The sequence below is a fragment of the Boleophthalmus pectinirostris genome, unplaced genomic scaffold, assembly GCF_026225935.1.
Source record: "Boleophthalmus pectinirostris isolate CB_2022bp ecotype Guang Dong unplaced genomic scaffold, ASM2622593v1 HiC_scaffold_7, whole genome shotgun sequence".
Taxonomy (NCBI): Eukaryota; Metazoa; Chordata; class Actinopteri; order Gobiiformes; family Gobiidae; genus Boleophthalmus; species Boleophthalmus pectinirostris.
Window position 1 is genome coordinate 14242533 of NW_026571473.1, and position 16135 is coordinate 14258667.

At 38.1% G+C, this 16135-nt stretch overlaps 1 protein-coding gene across 1 annotated transcript in view; it reads left to right on the forward strand.

The window, feature by feature from the left end:
* ptprsa (protein tyrosine phosphatase receptor type Sa) overlaps nt 1-16135 on the forward strand; it is a 250934-nt gene that overhangs the window by 197571 nt on the left and 37228 nt on the right. The window contains exons 16-22 of the mRNA XM_055164546.1: nt 729-823; nt 900-1147; nt 1596-1683; nt 2259-2471; nt 2656-2822; nt 4469-4584; nt 14726-14823. Of these exons, the coding sequence (XP_055020521.1) occupies nt 729-823; nt 900-1147; nt 1596-1683; nt 2259-2471; nt 2656-2822; nt 4469-4584; nt 14726-14823 (1025 nt within the window). The remainder of the gene's footprint in view (nt 1-728; nt 824-899; nt 1148-1595; nt 1684-2258; nt 2472-2655; nt 2823-4468; nt 4585-14725; nt 14824-16135) is intronic.

The window sequence follows — 16135 nt, forward strand, 5'->3', positions numbered from 1 at the left end:
CAGTCAGTCAGTCAGTCTAGTCAGCCTTTTTGAGTGTATGTGGAAGAAGTTTGAGGTAAGTGCTGTTTGGTCTGAAGTCCAGTCATTCGAGCAGCCCTTTGCCCAGTGCACTCACACAATTACCCATCCCAGTAGAACGCCAGGTAGGACATTTGTAACAGGAGGTTTCAGCTATATACAACTAGACAATGGTTCTTTGTTTTGGTTTTGAGATATTGTGCCACCTTTATCCCCTCCCGCCCTGATTCCCTGTTGCCCCTTCCCTTGTTCTTCTATGAGACAGCTTGTGGCATGGCATCCCCCAGGTGCACTGCAGAGGACTGTTAGCATGCTGTGTCTTTGGTCTGTCTCTGTGCCCAGTGTGCAGCACGTTGGCAGTGGCAACCCGACTCAGTACGAAGAGAAACAGAACTTAAAATAGACATATGCCAGTTGTTAATGGCAGACTTTGGTTATGGGACAAGGTAAGAGGGGTTGGCACTGTCACGCACGCTGGCCAGTGGGCACACCCTGCTCCACGGGTTTGTCATCCATGAGTCTTATGTGCTGTGTGTTTTAACCAAAGCCCTTCTCACAGCAAATCACAGCTCACAGCTAAACCACTCTCCAACCCAGAAGAACTTTGCAGGGGAACAACAGCTTTTTAAGAACTAATTTTAGCTACTGTCTGCTCAGATCATTTGCATCTTTTTAATATAATATTTTTCCCACATTTTAAATTTTTTCAGATGTCCCAAAGAATTTCACAGTCAAGTGGGCAACAAAGACCACAGTAGTGCTTTCATGGAAGTTTTCTAACAGCAGATCCCCATATAAGTGCACCGTAAGTTTTTTGTTATGTGACCAGTTTATTTAGCTGTAAACTCTGGCTCTTTTTGTAACGATGTTCTTTACTACAGATTGAGTACAACCGGCAGAAAATGGACGTGGATGCCAGACAGATGAGGGTCCTGGTGACTGGTCTGAGGCCGAACAGCACCTATGAGTTCAGGGTGACCTGCCAGGAGAGCGTGGATGGGGGTCCCAGGCACCGCATGGTCGCCCGCACGGCACCTCTGCTCCTGAAGAAGCCCAAATTGGACATCTATGCAGAGGCTGACAACATGCTGACTATGTCCTTCCCGCCGGTGGAGAGCAAGGATGTCAAGTCAGTTTCTTATCATATCAGTCATTCTATTATATGTGTATAGTAGGCCTGATATCATTCTACATATTATTTTGGGGCTCAGTATTGATCATATGTACATTTTCTTTTCACTACTGGGAAATTTGTTGTCATTTTTTGGCCACATGATACAATCTGAGCCATAGAAGTTGAATTAATAACTTCTATGACTCATTACAGCAAACAAAGTACTTGTAAAGTGTTTGCTATTTATCTACTGCAGCTAATGTTTTTTTTTAACAACATTGTAGATTTAAAAACATTTTTGTGGTTTAAATCTTGCTTTAAGTTATTGTGTTAGTGGCATCAAAGAGTTTTTCAATATTATTGTTTATTGTCTATATTTACTTCTGCAATATATTGAATTTCAAAATGTGTTATTGTGACAGGCCTTGTATATAATCATAGTCATATCTTGTTTTGTTTGTAGAATTTATTATGTGGTTGTGGTGCCTCTAAAACGGACTTCAGGAACGGTCAAAAACCTCAAGAATCCAGATGAGATGGACATAGAAGAGGTAGGAATTGTGCCTTTTAAGTCTTATTCTACTTAAGTTACTGAATAAACACAACGCACTAATTTCTCAAACTTCACGCACTGAACTCCTAAGTCTGCACTTGTTTTGATAGCAGTAGTGAAATTGTGTTGTTGAAGACAGGGGCTCTCATAAGTACATCTCAGCTATGCTAATTTGTCCCCTGAAGCATGCAGTGGAGAGAATTACACAGTCTTCAGTCTCCTCCATGTCTCGGCTTGACCTTGAGCGGCAGATCAACCACTTGCGTCCCCATTGGATTTGGGATTACAGACATTCCCTCTGCTTAGTGCTGCTTCTGTCTGCAGAGAACAGCAGCAGTTGGGTGGTGTAGTGGGCTGGAACCCTACCTGGAAATTTGCCAAAGTTTTTTTTTTTTTTTTTTTGTTTTTGTGTACAGGCTATGACAAACCAGCTATTTGTTTTCTTTAGTCTCAGCTCAATAAAGTCAATTTAAAGCCTAATAAACCCTTTGGTCTGTTATAAATTATATGTTTAAAATTAATAGTGTATGTATGATTAAATAAAAGCCCCTGTTTTTATTGCCCTCCTCTCAGCTGCTGCGTGAGGTGACCCCGAAACGCCGGACACGACGTCAGTTGGCCCAACTGGACCAGAATAAGCCGTACATCACAGCATGTTTCAGACAGCTGCCCTCCAGCTTCACTGTGGGCTCAGACCACCGCCACAGCAGCTGTGAGAACAAGCCCCTGGAGCCAGCACGGGAGTATGTCTTCTTCCTGTTGGCTGAACTCAACGCCACGTCTGGGGTAAGACCCTCCATCGTGCCCAGCCCAATGGATGCACACCTAATGAGATTTGTATTATTTTTTACGTACTTTAACTATGAGTCAATTTGATTCTGGTCTCTTTGTTTTTTATTTTCTCTTTTCCCTTGGATGAAAATCTCAGTTTTAATTATATAATGCTTATTGATAACTTTTTTCTTTTCAGAAAATGTTTGCCACTAGTCCATACACGGACACAGTGATGACTCCAGTGTCCGATGTGGACCCTTTGCCAGTGGAAACCGGAGGAGACGGACTCATCTGGGTGGTGGGCCCAGTTCTGGCTGTGGTCTTCATCATCTGCATCGTCATTGCTATTCTCCTGTACAAAAAGTGAGTAATCACTCAATCTCTTATCGCATTGGATAAGGGCTTAACATCAAATTACACCAAATTGTGTTAGTGCAATGTGAACATTTACAATGTTATGTCATTTAAAGGAAAGAGGCCAGTGGGAGTTGTACATATGTCAGTCCAATGTAGTGAAATCATGTTTAGCTGCCGCTTTCACTCTCAGAGGTAAATTAGATTACATTTGTGTTCTTTGTTTGGATGCAAATTACATAAAAAAACCCTCCAGAATCAGCCCAGAATAGGTTAGACCCAACTAAACTGGAGTATATTTATACTCTACAGTTTCCACAATTCAAGCGCTTCACGTTTTCAAAAGGCTCCTCCAGCATTGAGTGTTTGCATAATAGGATTGGCAGAAAACTCTCAAGCAGCCGGTCTGTTCTTTATGTTAAATTGAACAGTGCTCTTCTCTGAGAGACTGTTCTAATTCCCGTTGTACAGACACATTAGCTTGTGGCTGTCCATTACAATTACTTATTTTTTACATAATTTTTACATAACATAAAAATTCCTATGATTCCTATGATTGCCAATACTAATAATTCAACAGTATTAATATGGCATGTGGTATACATGTTTTAAGTACAAGATGTGTAAAATGTATATAGTGTTTTCAAAGCCATTTTATCTCGTCAAAAAAGGTGTTTCTTGGGTGAGTGGAATGAAGAAAGAGGTTTTTTGAGAGGGCATTTTGACTGAAAACAACTTTGCCTAAAGCTAATACTAATACATATTTCATTATGCCTGAATGTTTTGATTCACAATTATTTATACAGCTTAGTAGTAGCACCTTTAGTCCAACCATTTGGCAGTAAAAGTCCTGCTCCAAGGCGGCCTGCATTATAGGGCAGACCCAGAGTGAGGGCTGGTGTGGGGACAGAGTGCAGCTCAGAGTGTCAGATGATCCCACACTGTCTGACCCTGCCTTACCTTCTGTCGGTGGTTAGGGAGAGTAACATCTCTCCTTGGATCTTTTTCTCTTGTCTTTCTCTTCACCTCGCTCGCCCATCTCTCCCTGGTGAATAGTGTTTCCCGGGTCTGCCCTTGGCCCTGACATTGGCCCTTCCCATCTGTACCCGAAGCCCCCCCGCCCTGAGCCCCCGCGCACACATTCACTCACACACACTTAAATGGAAGAAGCATCAACATATATATAAGCCTGCTTTCACTTTTCATTGACACAACATTGTAACATACACATACACACACATGCACACACACAAACTACCACAGATGAGCTTTACTGTGTGAGCCCAGCACTGACCCCTGTGAATTTTAAAGTGTGCTCTATTGATTTCTCTCTCTTCTCGCCTTCCCCTCTCCCCTTTTCTCCTTGTGTGTTGTCTTTTTGCCATCTTTATTTATTTGACTCCCATTGCTTTCTATGGAAACAGCAAACCTGACAGGTAAGTTTTAGCTGCACTTTATTGGATTTTGCAGGGAAGGGTAAAATAGCTTGGCTCAGCATAAAACATGTATTACGGGGGTCGACAGAGTTTGGCATCCAGGATAGTTTTTTAGTATGGAAAGGTCTTATCTCTGACAAGGTTACCCATGAAGACTATGCATTTGATCCACTATTCATCATTTAACTGTGTTTTTTATTTATTTTTATTTTTTTTTAGCCGTAAAAGAAAGGAGTCTGAACCTCGCACAAAATGTCTGCTGAACAATGCAGATATCACCCCGCACCATCCAACAGATCCAGTGGAAATGCGACGAATCAACTTCCAGACTCCAGGTATGAGTCGGCACACAACATGCTATAGCCACTAGCACTTTCAAGACTAACTTTAGTGATAATTCTAACGTGTGATATACACTCTATAGTAACTAATCAGTATGGAAAATTGAATAATATATCTGATCCCTTTGCACTCCCAAATCTAATCTGCTACTGGATTGGAGTGGTAATTATTAAATGAATGAGTTTGGTGTAACTACAAACCCACCTAAGATATCAGATTTAGGATTCATATTACGAGTGTAAGTGTTTTTAATGGCTAACATTTTACATTTAATCTAAGTAAAAGTAATACTATCATGAGTTCTGACTAAAAAAAAAAAAACAACCATTTTTTTTATAATCTTTGGAGTTAACATCAACAAATGATGCAACAAAGCTAAAATCATCCAGCACATGCAATGACTACAAATTGCATTCCTAATCATATATAAATAAACATAATGTGATTTTTATGTGTTATTTTTGCTTTTTTATATCCCCATATAACATATTCTCATTTATATCGACAAACAGCAAAGGCGTTGTTGTTAGAAGAGACATTTTTTTCTTGTGTTTTGGACTGCTTCCTCTTTCCTCTCACCTCCATCTGATGCTTATCCGGGCTAAAGCCAGGTGTTAACAACAGAGCACATCCAATCCCACCCTCATTCTCGGAGGCATCGCCACCTAAAGCCTGGATGACATCTTTCTCTTGTCTGCTTTTCCGAGCCATTACTCAGCTGTAAAATGATAATCGGACCCCGTGTATTTAAGGCAAGGTCACAGGGCACTGTTGTTTAGGGAGTTTGAAGTAAAATCCCACTTTCCATGGTTGCTTTGAGGTGAGACGTCAGATTAGGATTGTGCCTCTTTTTGTAGCAGTTCATTTGAGAGTGGATTTCAAGTGGCTTTCTTCTTATCCCCCAACAAGCTTAAGAATGGCAGAACTAAGACAAATGGAATTCATTTTTGACATTTTGACAGAGTGTACTGGGCTGGATTTTTTAACCGATGTTGACAACCCAGGGCAGTGGTCTCACTTGAGTGAAGAACAAGTTTGTGGGTTAATTTCAAGATGGTGCATATCTACATAGCTACAACATATTACACACACACACACACAAAAATGTTACCAAAAAAAAAAAGTTTTAAAAAATGCAGTAAAATTGTATTGACACTATAAAACAGATACATTTTTAGCATGAGATAATTTTATAGTATCTATGTTTACATGTACACCATAAATCTGATCGTTATCTAATTTCTTGTGTTATTGGATTATTGTATACAGTTATCAGACGTGAGTAATCTTTTCTCTTTCTGATTGTTCACACCTTTTCAGGTTTGACAAGGAAAAAAAAAAAAAATAAATAAAAGAGATATTGTTAAAGATTGAAAGAGTTATTTTAAAATTGATTGTATTTGGTCCTTCAAATGCAACAGTTACTCGCACATACTCACAGATGTTCAGAATTCTTTTGTGCACGTAAACAACCACTAAAAATGTCTGATTATTCTAGCTATTTGACTTTTACTAGCCACTGTCTCCAAAATTTGGATAGCGTTCCTATAACCTTGAAAAATAAAAACTCCCCCCTGCCCCTTCCTCTCATGTTCTTCCCCATTTTTGCTGCTCGCCTTTCCGTCCCGGAGCCTACTTTGTCTGTCAGCCATCTATCCGTCATTCATGGCTAGTCACTCTTGCAATCAAAAGGCTTGAGTTTCAAAAAGTGAGCCTTCTCAAAAAGCTCACAGAGGCCCGCACAAAAAATCCAAACACTCTTGCATCAGTGAGAGGAGAGAGAGAGAGACGCTACACAATTGGATTCCTCTGTCGGTGGTTCAATTTTCTGTCGCCATCTGCTTGGTATGCAGGCTTCGTGGAGTGCCTCTTTAATGACAAGGTTATAAAGGGTCATTGTCTGTATTTGTCTCTCTGACTTGCTCCATGCGCTCTGCTCGCCTCTTTTTTTTTAAATAATAGAAATTCCGTGTCTTTTGCTTCACCAATCCGCCGCTATACGACTTCTCATTCAACAGCCGTGCCATTGTTTCCGCAGAATTGGGTGATGTTGTTATCTCCGCACGCAGGGAATTTAATTTGAATGGACAATTTTGGACCAATTAAGTGGGCCGGTGAGCATTGGTGAGCATCCTCCCATCAGCTAATAGCCGCCATTGTTCAAACGAGCGTTACTCCCAGTCCACTTATCCGAGGCCTCTGCGGGTCTGGCTTGGCATATGCTGCACTGGTACTGACCATTCACCCTTTGCGTGCGCTACAACATGTTTTAGATTAGCTTAGCCCAATAAACTAAGTGTGTCTAATGTGCTGAGGAAGAGACTGCACGTGCTTTAAAGCCAATACTTCTGTGGATGGACTGGCGATGACGTTCGATAACTCCTGGGGGCGCTAAGTGGCTCATTCGGTCATTATGTGCAGTGGCGCCTGGGGTTTAATTGTCAAATGGGGCACAGTAATGAAGCAGCACGACTCAGTGGACATTTACTGTCAATCCCCGGCCAAAAGCTGTCTCTAGTTTTGCCATCGCTTTTATTCACTTTATCTGCAATCCATTTTCAACCTTATCGTCGTCTCCGAGTGTAGACCATTAGAAAAACCTGAGAAAGTGGAACAGCTGCTAACAATAAGGATGCCTACTCCTCAATTATTGATCTTCACATGCATGCTTTGTCTCATTATATAGTCTAAGAAAAGACACATGATTACTTTCAAGGTGAACATAAGAAAAGTGACTATTGACAGAATAATCTAACTAAACTTTTTCTCTTTCTCAAGGCGTCATACATAGAATTTTGCTTTCTAAACCCAAACTGTTTCATTGTTTCTCAACTATAATAAACTTTAATTAATGCAATACATATCGACCAACAGCAAACTTTTCTATTATATTACACAGGCAAAATTGAATGAGTATATTGTTTATAATTCAAAAATGCAGCAAACAGAGTGTATTAAAATAAACTAAAATGGAATAGACTTTCGAAAATGGTATAAAGTATTCATTTTTTTGTGGTAAATTTTACAGTTCTTTCATATTTGTCTGATACCTCAACTTATACACATTTTAACACATTTGTTGTATCACCTTCGATAACGACATTGATAGATTATTTTTTGAATGAAAGTTCAAACATTATGAAACTTTCTAGTCCAATATTTGCCAATAGTCTTATTACCTCCAATAAAGGATATTGGCTGAACTGATATAATATAATAGAACCGATACACGATCCAGCTAATTTTCCTGGATTTCAATACCAATATTGGTGCATTCATAGTGCATACTTGAATCAAATATTGAGATATGCATTAATTCTCACTAATATCATCCTCTCCTAGTTACAGGTCTATTCTCTGATCTTGTTGCAGGCTCATATAAAAAATCATGGGCAGCGAGCTACTCCCCATACATCAACACTTGTTACCTTAGATTACAGCAACAACTGTAACAGCCCTCGACACACACCATAGACACACACACGTAAACATAATCAGACGTGCCTGCGCCTCCCTCCCACTGCGATGAATGACATTTGGAGACAGTGCATCAGAGCACCCCCCGCCAGCTTTAATTAGTCATTGTCACAAATCAATTAGGGAGAGAGGGCTTGTTCAACGTCTTCATTTTTTACCACACTCATTCGCCCGATACCCTCTTGCCTCCTGAATGTGAACATCGTGGAAAAGCCAGTTTAATGCCTTATAATTAGCACATGAATAATTACTGGCTTAGAGTATCAATTCATAACACAAGATTTTTAATAGCGTAGTGTGTTATTGAATTCAAGCATGTGTATTGGCAAGGATCAATCTTTTATGATTTTTATGATACAACAAAGCTATTTTTAACTATATTATAATAAAAATAACACCAGCACACATTGGTAATATTCATGAATAACCATGTTTCTTGGTTTCCAGTGTTACTAGTAGGGATGAGCTGAAGTGGATTTAACCTGAAAAAATTAAGCCGAAACTGATATTTGCTCTGCTGGTGTGGCCAGTAACTTATATTTGCCCATATTTCGATATTTGCCCATATTTCGCTTTTAACATCCATAGCAAGCGCCACAGCTTTATTTTAAGTTAATGTAAAAATCACTAAAATTAACTTTTGACTTTTGTAAAACTAATCACAAAATGTATTTATCTGGAATATGTACATGTATACAATACATGTTTGTGTAAAACTACAGCCATATTTCCATTTTTTCTCAATAGTGCTCAAAAACGGCCCAGTGTGGATAATTATCAGTATCAAATGGCAATATCAGTCGATACCGATACTGGAACCAATATACTGCCCATCCCTAGTTACTACCAGGTTTATGTTTAGGTGTAAAGATTAATCATATAATCAATAAAGAATGGCAAAGGTTTCCTGCTTTCTACCATGGTGACACTTTCACTTTCTTTCTTGTGCCCTGTTAGGAGTACAATAATCAGCATTCAATCATCTGGAACATCTGAACATTTTGCAGTTTGAAGCGATATCCCAAGACCAAAATGTGCCTTAATCCTAGAAGAAAGTTATATAGATGTCAATTAAACAAGTAAAGCATGAAACATTCAAGTAATAATACTGGTTCCTAATTCTTCATATGCACAACAGTTTTGGGTGGATTCTTGGCGCTGCCATCTCTCACCCACTTGTCCACTTGCGCTGAAAGCTGTCACATCTGGTTTGTTTCTGCTTGAACAGCTGGGGAGACCTAAGCCTTTTTCCACATGCTCCTTCCTCCGAAGACTCCCTGCCTACCTCTGCTCCACTCCACACTTTGAACCTCTGTCTATTCCCTCAGAGCCTTGACTTCCCATCAGCCCCAGCTTCTCGACTGTCAAATAAGAATGCACATGCTTTTCCACACCTCTCACTCCCAATGGCTCAGCAGTTAGAGGTGGACAATGGCTTTCTTGAGGGTTTGGTTTTCACTGGGAAACATAAGCTGGTTTTCCCCACTCTCTGTTTGTATCTTTATTCACCGGAGCGTGCATTTTCGATCTGACAGCTGTTTATTAATGCTCCAAGATGGAAAATCAATTTCTCTATAACTATCACGTGATGGGAGACGCCTCTGCTTCTTGAGTGAATGTGCTCTGATGGCGTAAATTAAAGGTCCTATATTATGTGAAATTGACTCTTGTGAGCTTTAAATCATGTTATAATGTTGTTTCCTCATCAAAAACATACCCAGAGTTGTGTTTTGTTTCAGTCACGCATGTAACTCCAAAGCACAAAACCGTATGATGTCATGAATGAATTAATGAATTATCAAAGGACATCACATCACATGTCGTGTTTTCCGTTTGAGACATGAAGATAGGCAGGATAAACACGTATGTATGAATGAAACAAAACAAAAACTCAAGGCATATGTATCAGGATACAGCATTATAGCATAGATGAACAAATAGCATAATATGGAGCCTTTAAGCTGTTAAGAATTCAGTTGTTTTTCATGCTTCCATATGCTATAATTTTATTTAGCATTGTGTTGCATTGTAGCTGTCATACAACATCTCCCTATATTTTTTGCAGACTCTGGTCTAAGCAGTCCACAGAGTGATGCAGATTTGAATGGTGAAAGTTAGTCTCACCTTTTTATATGGGTTTTGTTCCTGTGTGTTATCTGGCCCTGCTTGCCTTCAATTTTGAATAGACATTTTGCTTTATTTTTTCACATGACGCAGCTATATATTTGGCACTAATTTTGACTATGATTTTTGGAATACCCTGCTTTATTTTGCCTGTATTGGATGCCATTCACTTGAGCCTGGGCATTGATCCTCACTGTGTAAAATAACCTGTTGATGTTGAAGATAGTGGATAGGTGAAGGCGCTGTGTCCAAATTTCATCCCTAGTAATCTAGTAATACATTTCCATTCTTTTTAGTGTAAGTACAACTGTGGTTACTGCAATTGGATAACATCTTCTATATTTTACTCAAATGCGGTTGAAACTATAGATTCATTTATATTATTTTGACAAAAGGAGTCAGAAAACATACAGTTTTGCCAGTTTGGTTCACTTGCTTAAACAAAAATTGGTGTCAATCTTTGTCTTCCATCTACCCATAGGTTCATCAGAATAATGAAAAAGTAGAACCATTGCTGTAGCAAGTAATCTTTTGAACAGTACTCAAAATGTCTCCTATAACAGGACGCCGAAACCCATGAGTAGCTAAACTATATAATGCAAACAGCTAAAGGGCGAGGGAGGAGATTTGGACACGGCCATAATATTATCCCTTACTTCTCACTCCTCTTCTTTCTCATTGCATTTTCCAACTAACTACATCTTATGTGCACCAGCCACTAACAAGCAAAATTAATTAGAGCTTTAGCAAACAATGGCTCAACATTTCATAACCTCTCTCTCCCCTGCTCGCTGTGAAATCCTCTAGATTCTGGATTTACTCTACTGGAGCCTCACCCCTCCTGCTTACCCGCTTGAATTTTCTCTTTTATATGCAAACACAGACACATCTCAAATATTCTGTGGGTAACAAGGAACTACGTTGACTTATCAAGGAGGAGTCATTATACAGTGTTTTTCATTCACTGAGAAGGTTCGGAAATGTGTAATTAAATGGGAGTTGGTTTTGTAGGATTCACTGATCACACTCTTGATTGGGATGTGAAAATTTATGCAGATGTGGGGGAATTTAGAAAACAATTAGCGCGTTATAAAGCGTTGGATGGGATGAAAATTGTCCTTGAATAACATTGCTCTACAAGGGACACAGATACTGATTTCACAATACAGTGTACACAAATAGGGCATTCAAATGGGGTTTTTAAATGATAAGTGCAAATTTTGAAAGTCACAAACACGGTAAAACATTGATCATCTTAAAAGACAGTTCATGTTGATTTGCACAAAAAGGACTTGTCTCATAGCAGAAGATAAACTGCAGTAAAATTAATAAATCAAACCCATATTGATAATAATCTTTCTGATATTTTTAGAGCTTAAAGGTCCTATATTATGAACATATCTGGTGTTGTGTTTTGCTTCATTCACATATGTTTGAGACTGTCTACATCTCCAAAATGCTCTGTTCCAACTTGTGATGTCATATAATGGTAGTTTTCAAATTACCAGCTACCTTTTGCCTTTCGTTTAATAGAGTTTGGTAACTGACTGGACTGGAATCACCAGGTGTATGGAGTTTAAAAACACAGAGGAGTGCTTTTTGTTTTGCCACATGACATCACAAGGTGGAGCAGAGTCTAAGTATGCAGGGTTTGTGTGTTTCACATGTGTAAATGAAACAAAACACAGCTCCAGGTATGTTTATGAAGAATCTACATTAGAGCATATATCAGACAAAAAGTGCAACATTGGCCCTTTAGTTAACTTAAAGAAAGAAATACTTACACATTTATGCAACTGAGTAGTGAGCAGAAAAACACTGTCAGCTGTTTTTTTAATATTAATTTGATAAACCGCAGTGTACTACATCAATGTAAAGTACAAGCACATTTTTAATTGCAATATTGGAATAAATATACTTACTTGTTTTTTACCATTTTTTGCAGCACCTTTTAGCCCTAGCCCGATACACATATGGAGAAAACATTTTCAATCCAACTTTTCGGAGAGTTTGCTCGGATAAATAAACAAATTCTAACTTAGAAACATTAAATTTGCAGGTAAACACTTTGGCCTGATAGGGGTGTCCAACTGTTCAGCTCTTTCCCATGCAGACAGTAAACAACATCTCAGAGCACCTGATAGAATTTGATTAATTTATTCACACTGCAAAAGTATACCACAAACAGTCTTTGATCTAGGCTCAAACACACCGCCCCTGTTCTATCGCACGGAAAAGCCAGGACCTCAACAATTACATACATTTCTTATTTTTCTCATAACTTCTGATAGCTTTCCTTTTGAATTTGGAACTGCCAACAAAATTAAATTTGTTATTTTTCTCCGTGCTTATCTTGCCGAATCCCCGTCGCAGAAGTGATTAATAACACTTCTTGAGAGCTGCCACCAATATCGCCACGGTTTGTTAGCTCTCCGAAAAACAGCACAAATAAACAGTTTTTGCATAAAATGTGTCCTCATATTATTACAAGGTTTTCTTTGTTTGGTATTAAGGAGTAATAATTAATTAGGAACAACAAAATAACATTAATTTAGACCAAAGCATTTAGACAATTTGTGTAAAGGGCATCTGTGCTTGTTGCGTAACTTTTAACAAGCCCGCTATGTAGTGGAAGATGTGTAGCATTGTAATCTTTGTTAATCTTCACATAATTAATGCTTCTACATTGTAAAATAAATTGTCATTACTAATTAAGAATGTCAGCACAGGGAGATCTGCCTGTCTTCTCAACATAGCCAACTATTATATGAGCTATTCCATTCACATTCACATACAAGTGTTATTGAACAATGTAATACATAAAATGGCAGAAAATCTATGATCTGTTTCAGTATTAAATGTACAGTACTGTAAGCAATGGTTTGGATTTTAGATTTTAAGATATCTAAATATAACTAATAACTAAAAATATTACAACTTTGTCAATAGAGTTTATAACAAAACCCAGTAGATTCAGCACAACTGAGTGATTAGTGTCATAGGCTCACTTACCTTTTGTTGTATTCACCACACAGAGTCAGCTAAAACATACTCACCTCTCTTGACATTGTAAGTGATATTAAGCATCTTTAATAAGGAGAAAATGCTGGCCTTTTAATGTGATTAGGCTGATTCTCATGCTCAATTAAGCTAAGACATGTCCTTTGAGAAGCGGTGTTGACGTTGTGTTGACCTATGACCCCGTGCACTCAGCGGGAAATGGGGCTCTGACTAAAATATAGAAGTGTTAAGTATTTCCTTGGCCACATGCAGGGACACAGCACCAATCTATGGCTGCTGCATATTCCATTACATGGCCCCAGCATTATGCGTCTAAATGGATTAGCAGACTGGAGCGCACAGCGGGGTTGATTACAGTGGCGCAGTGGCAGCAGCACATTGTGAATATTGGTAGTAGTGAAAGGCTTTCTCATGATATCTCATTGAAAATAATGTTATATTCAAGGGGTATTGCTGTATGTGTGTCTTTTTTATATATAAGAGGACCTTTTCACGGGCACAGATAGTAGCTTGCTTGCTTTGCACTATATGAAACATGCTTGACAACTTAAATATTGTTTGTGGTCACCTTACTCCTCACATAATCCCAGGTTAGGGCTTCACGCATTTACAGTGGCACCAAAACTTTGCATGGCAACAGTAGCTATGCTGTTTTCAGAGTATGAATACATTAACATACTTTTATAGTTTTAAATGTTATTCTGCAGCTGATCTTTAAAGGGCCCATATTGCGCTATTTTCTGATGTGTTATATCGTGTCCTCATCAAAAACATACCTGGAGTGTGTTTTATTTACAGATTTTTACAGGGGGAGTGACAATTTGTACGTTCTGGAAAAGCCCAGTCCTCCCCTGCATGTTTAACTCACAAACCCTGCATATCTCTCAAACTGAAAACACACTGTTCCACCTTGTGATATCATGTGGTAATACAAGTCCACTGTGTTTTTAAACTCCATACACCTTCACTAAAATAGTTTGGATAATTTCAGCCCTGGAATTGCCAATCTGTACTGAATTTAAGGTAAAAGGGAGCTGTTAACTTGACAACTATATGACATCACAATGTGGAACAGAGCATTTTGAGCTTTGGAGATGTAAGCAGATTAATAATAAAGGGTTACTCAAACATTTGTGAATGAAACAAAACACAACTCCAGGTATCTTTTTGATGAGGTAACAACATAACATGGTTTAAAGCTCACAAGAGTAAATTTTGTGTAATATAGGACCTTTAATCCATGTCTCTCTTGATGTAATGGCCATTGTTTGGTTAAAATATTTTTTTTTTTTTACAACCACAAACCAATCAATGAGTAGCATATAAGGAAAATAGCAAAACTTTTTGAACTCCAGCCTGGTCACTATAACCCCAGTATTTGGCACTTTTTTGCAGTGTATGCTGTGCACAAGCTTCCTCACCACTACCACTTGTTAAAAATAATTTGTTTTCAGTGTTTAAATTGCATTGCCATCTTCTTATACATGTTTTCTCTGTTTTCTTGCTGAGCAGGTATGATGAACCACCCTCCTATCCCTATTTCGGAGCTGGCGGAGCACACGGAGCTACTCAAAGCCAATGACAACCTGAAACTCTCTCAGGAATATGAGGTGAGGAGGTCGAAGTGTCAAAGTTTCTTTCCCCCTTTAGCTTCAGAGTATTGATTTTCCTATGATTGTGTTTTCATTGTGAGGTCATAGTGCAGCTTTGCCCATGGGAGTGGACATTTTCTCCTGTTTGTTATTGCCTTGTTAAAACTTCAAGTCATTGAGCAGCGTTAGGTCATCACAAAGACAATTTTCTGTTTTCACCATTGACATACTTCATCCATTCTTCTTCTCCAGTCATTATTATTAATGATTTAATCTGATGTAATGTCAATGTGTATATTAATATGTTTAAATATTTGTAATTGCTAAACATTATTGTGTAACATCATGCAATTTTCCAAGTAAAAGATCTTATTTTCTGAATGGTGAATTAGAAAATTAAAAAGCTGAAACCTATAAATGCACTTCTGCTCAGACGCTCAGATAAAGTTGCCACGATACAAAAATTTCAAACTCTTTTAAGTAATCTTGCTGATTAAAAAAAATAATAATAGTAGTTTTGGTAACACTTTATAATAACTACACCTTATTTAGCCTTAATAAAGCATGAACAAAGGCTTACTTAATAATGAACAGACTTAATTAATAATGATCACACTTAGTAACTACATAATTACTACCTTAATTAGTACTTGCACTTAATTTGCCTGTGCTGTAAATAGTTACTCATAATTATTTCATACTTAATTACTCATGAACTAACCATTTGAGCATTTAATAATCATTAGTAAACTATGAGAGAATGATTTACTAATAATGCAATGCAATGATAATTCAGGCAGCTGTTATCTGTTAGTTAAGTCTTTTTGAGAGCTTTTCTAAAGTAAAGACAAATTATGCTTTATTAAGTATTTACTAAGCGTGAATCATTATTAATTAAATCTTTGTTCATTATTAATTAAGTCTTTGTTCATGTTTTATTAAGGCTAAGTAAGGTGTAGTTATTATAAAGTGTTACCGTAGTTTCTTAAATATTATCATGTGGTACTAGTTAACATCATAACAATCATAGCCATTCATAATCTGTACTGGAAATGTTAAAAACTTTGTAATTTATTTATTCTATTATTATTTATGTATTCTTTTCCATAGCATTACCTTGTCAAACATCTTGCAATTTTCCAAGTAAAAATCATTTTATGTTATGCAAAATTCTGTTTGCCGTGCAAGAACAGGCTCCCTCTGGCTCCCTGGATGTAGTGTAACACGTTCATGTGTATTTTTGTGTGTGTGTACTTGTGTGTATGGGAGTGGTGGTGGTGGGGGGGAGAACTGAGCTGTCTGGGCTCTGAGACTGCGGCATTATAAATGA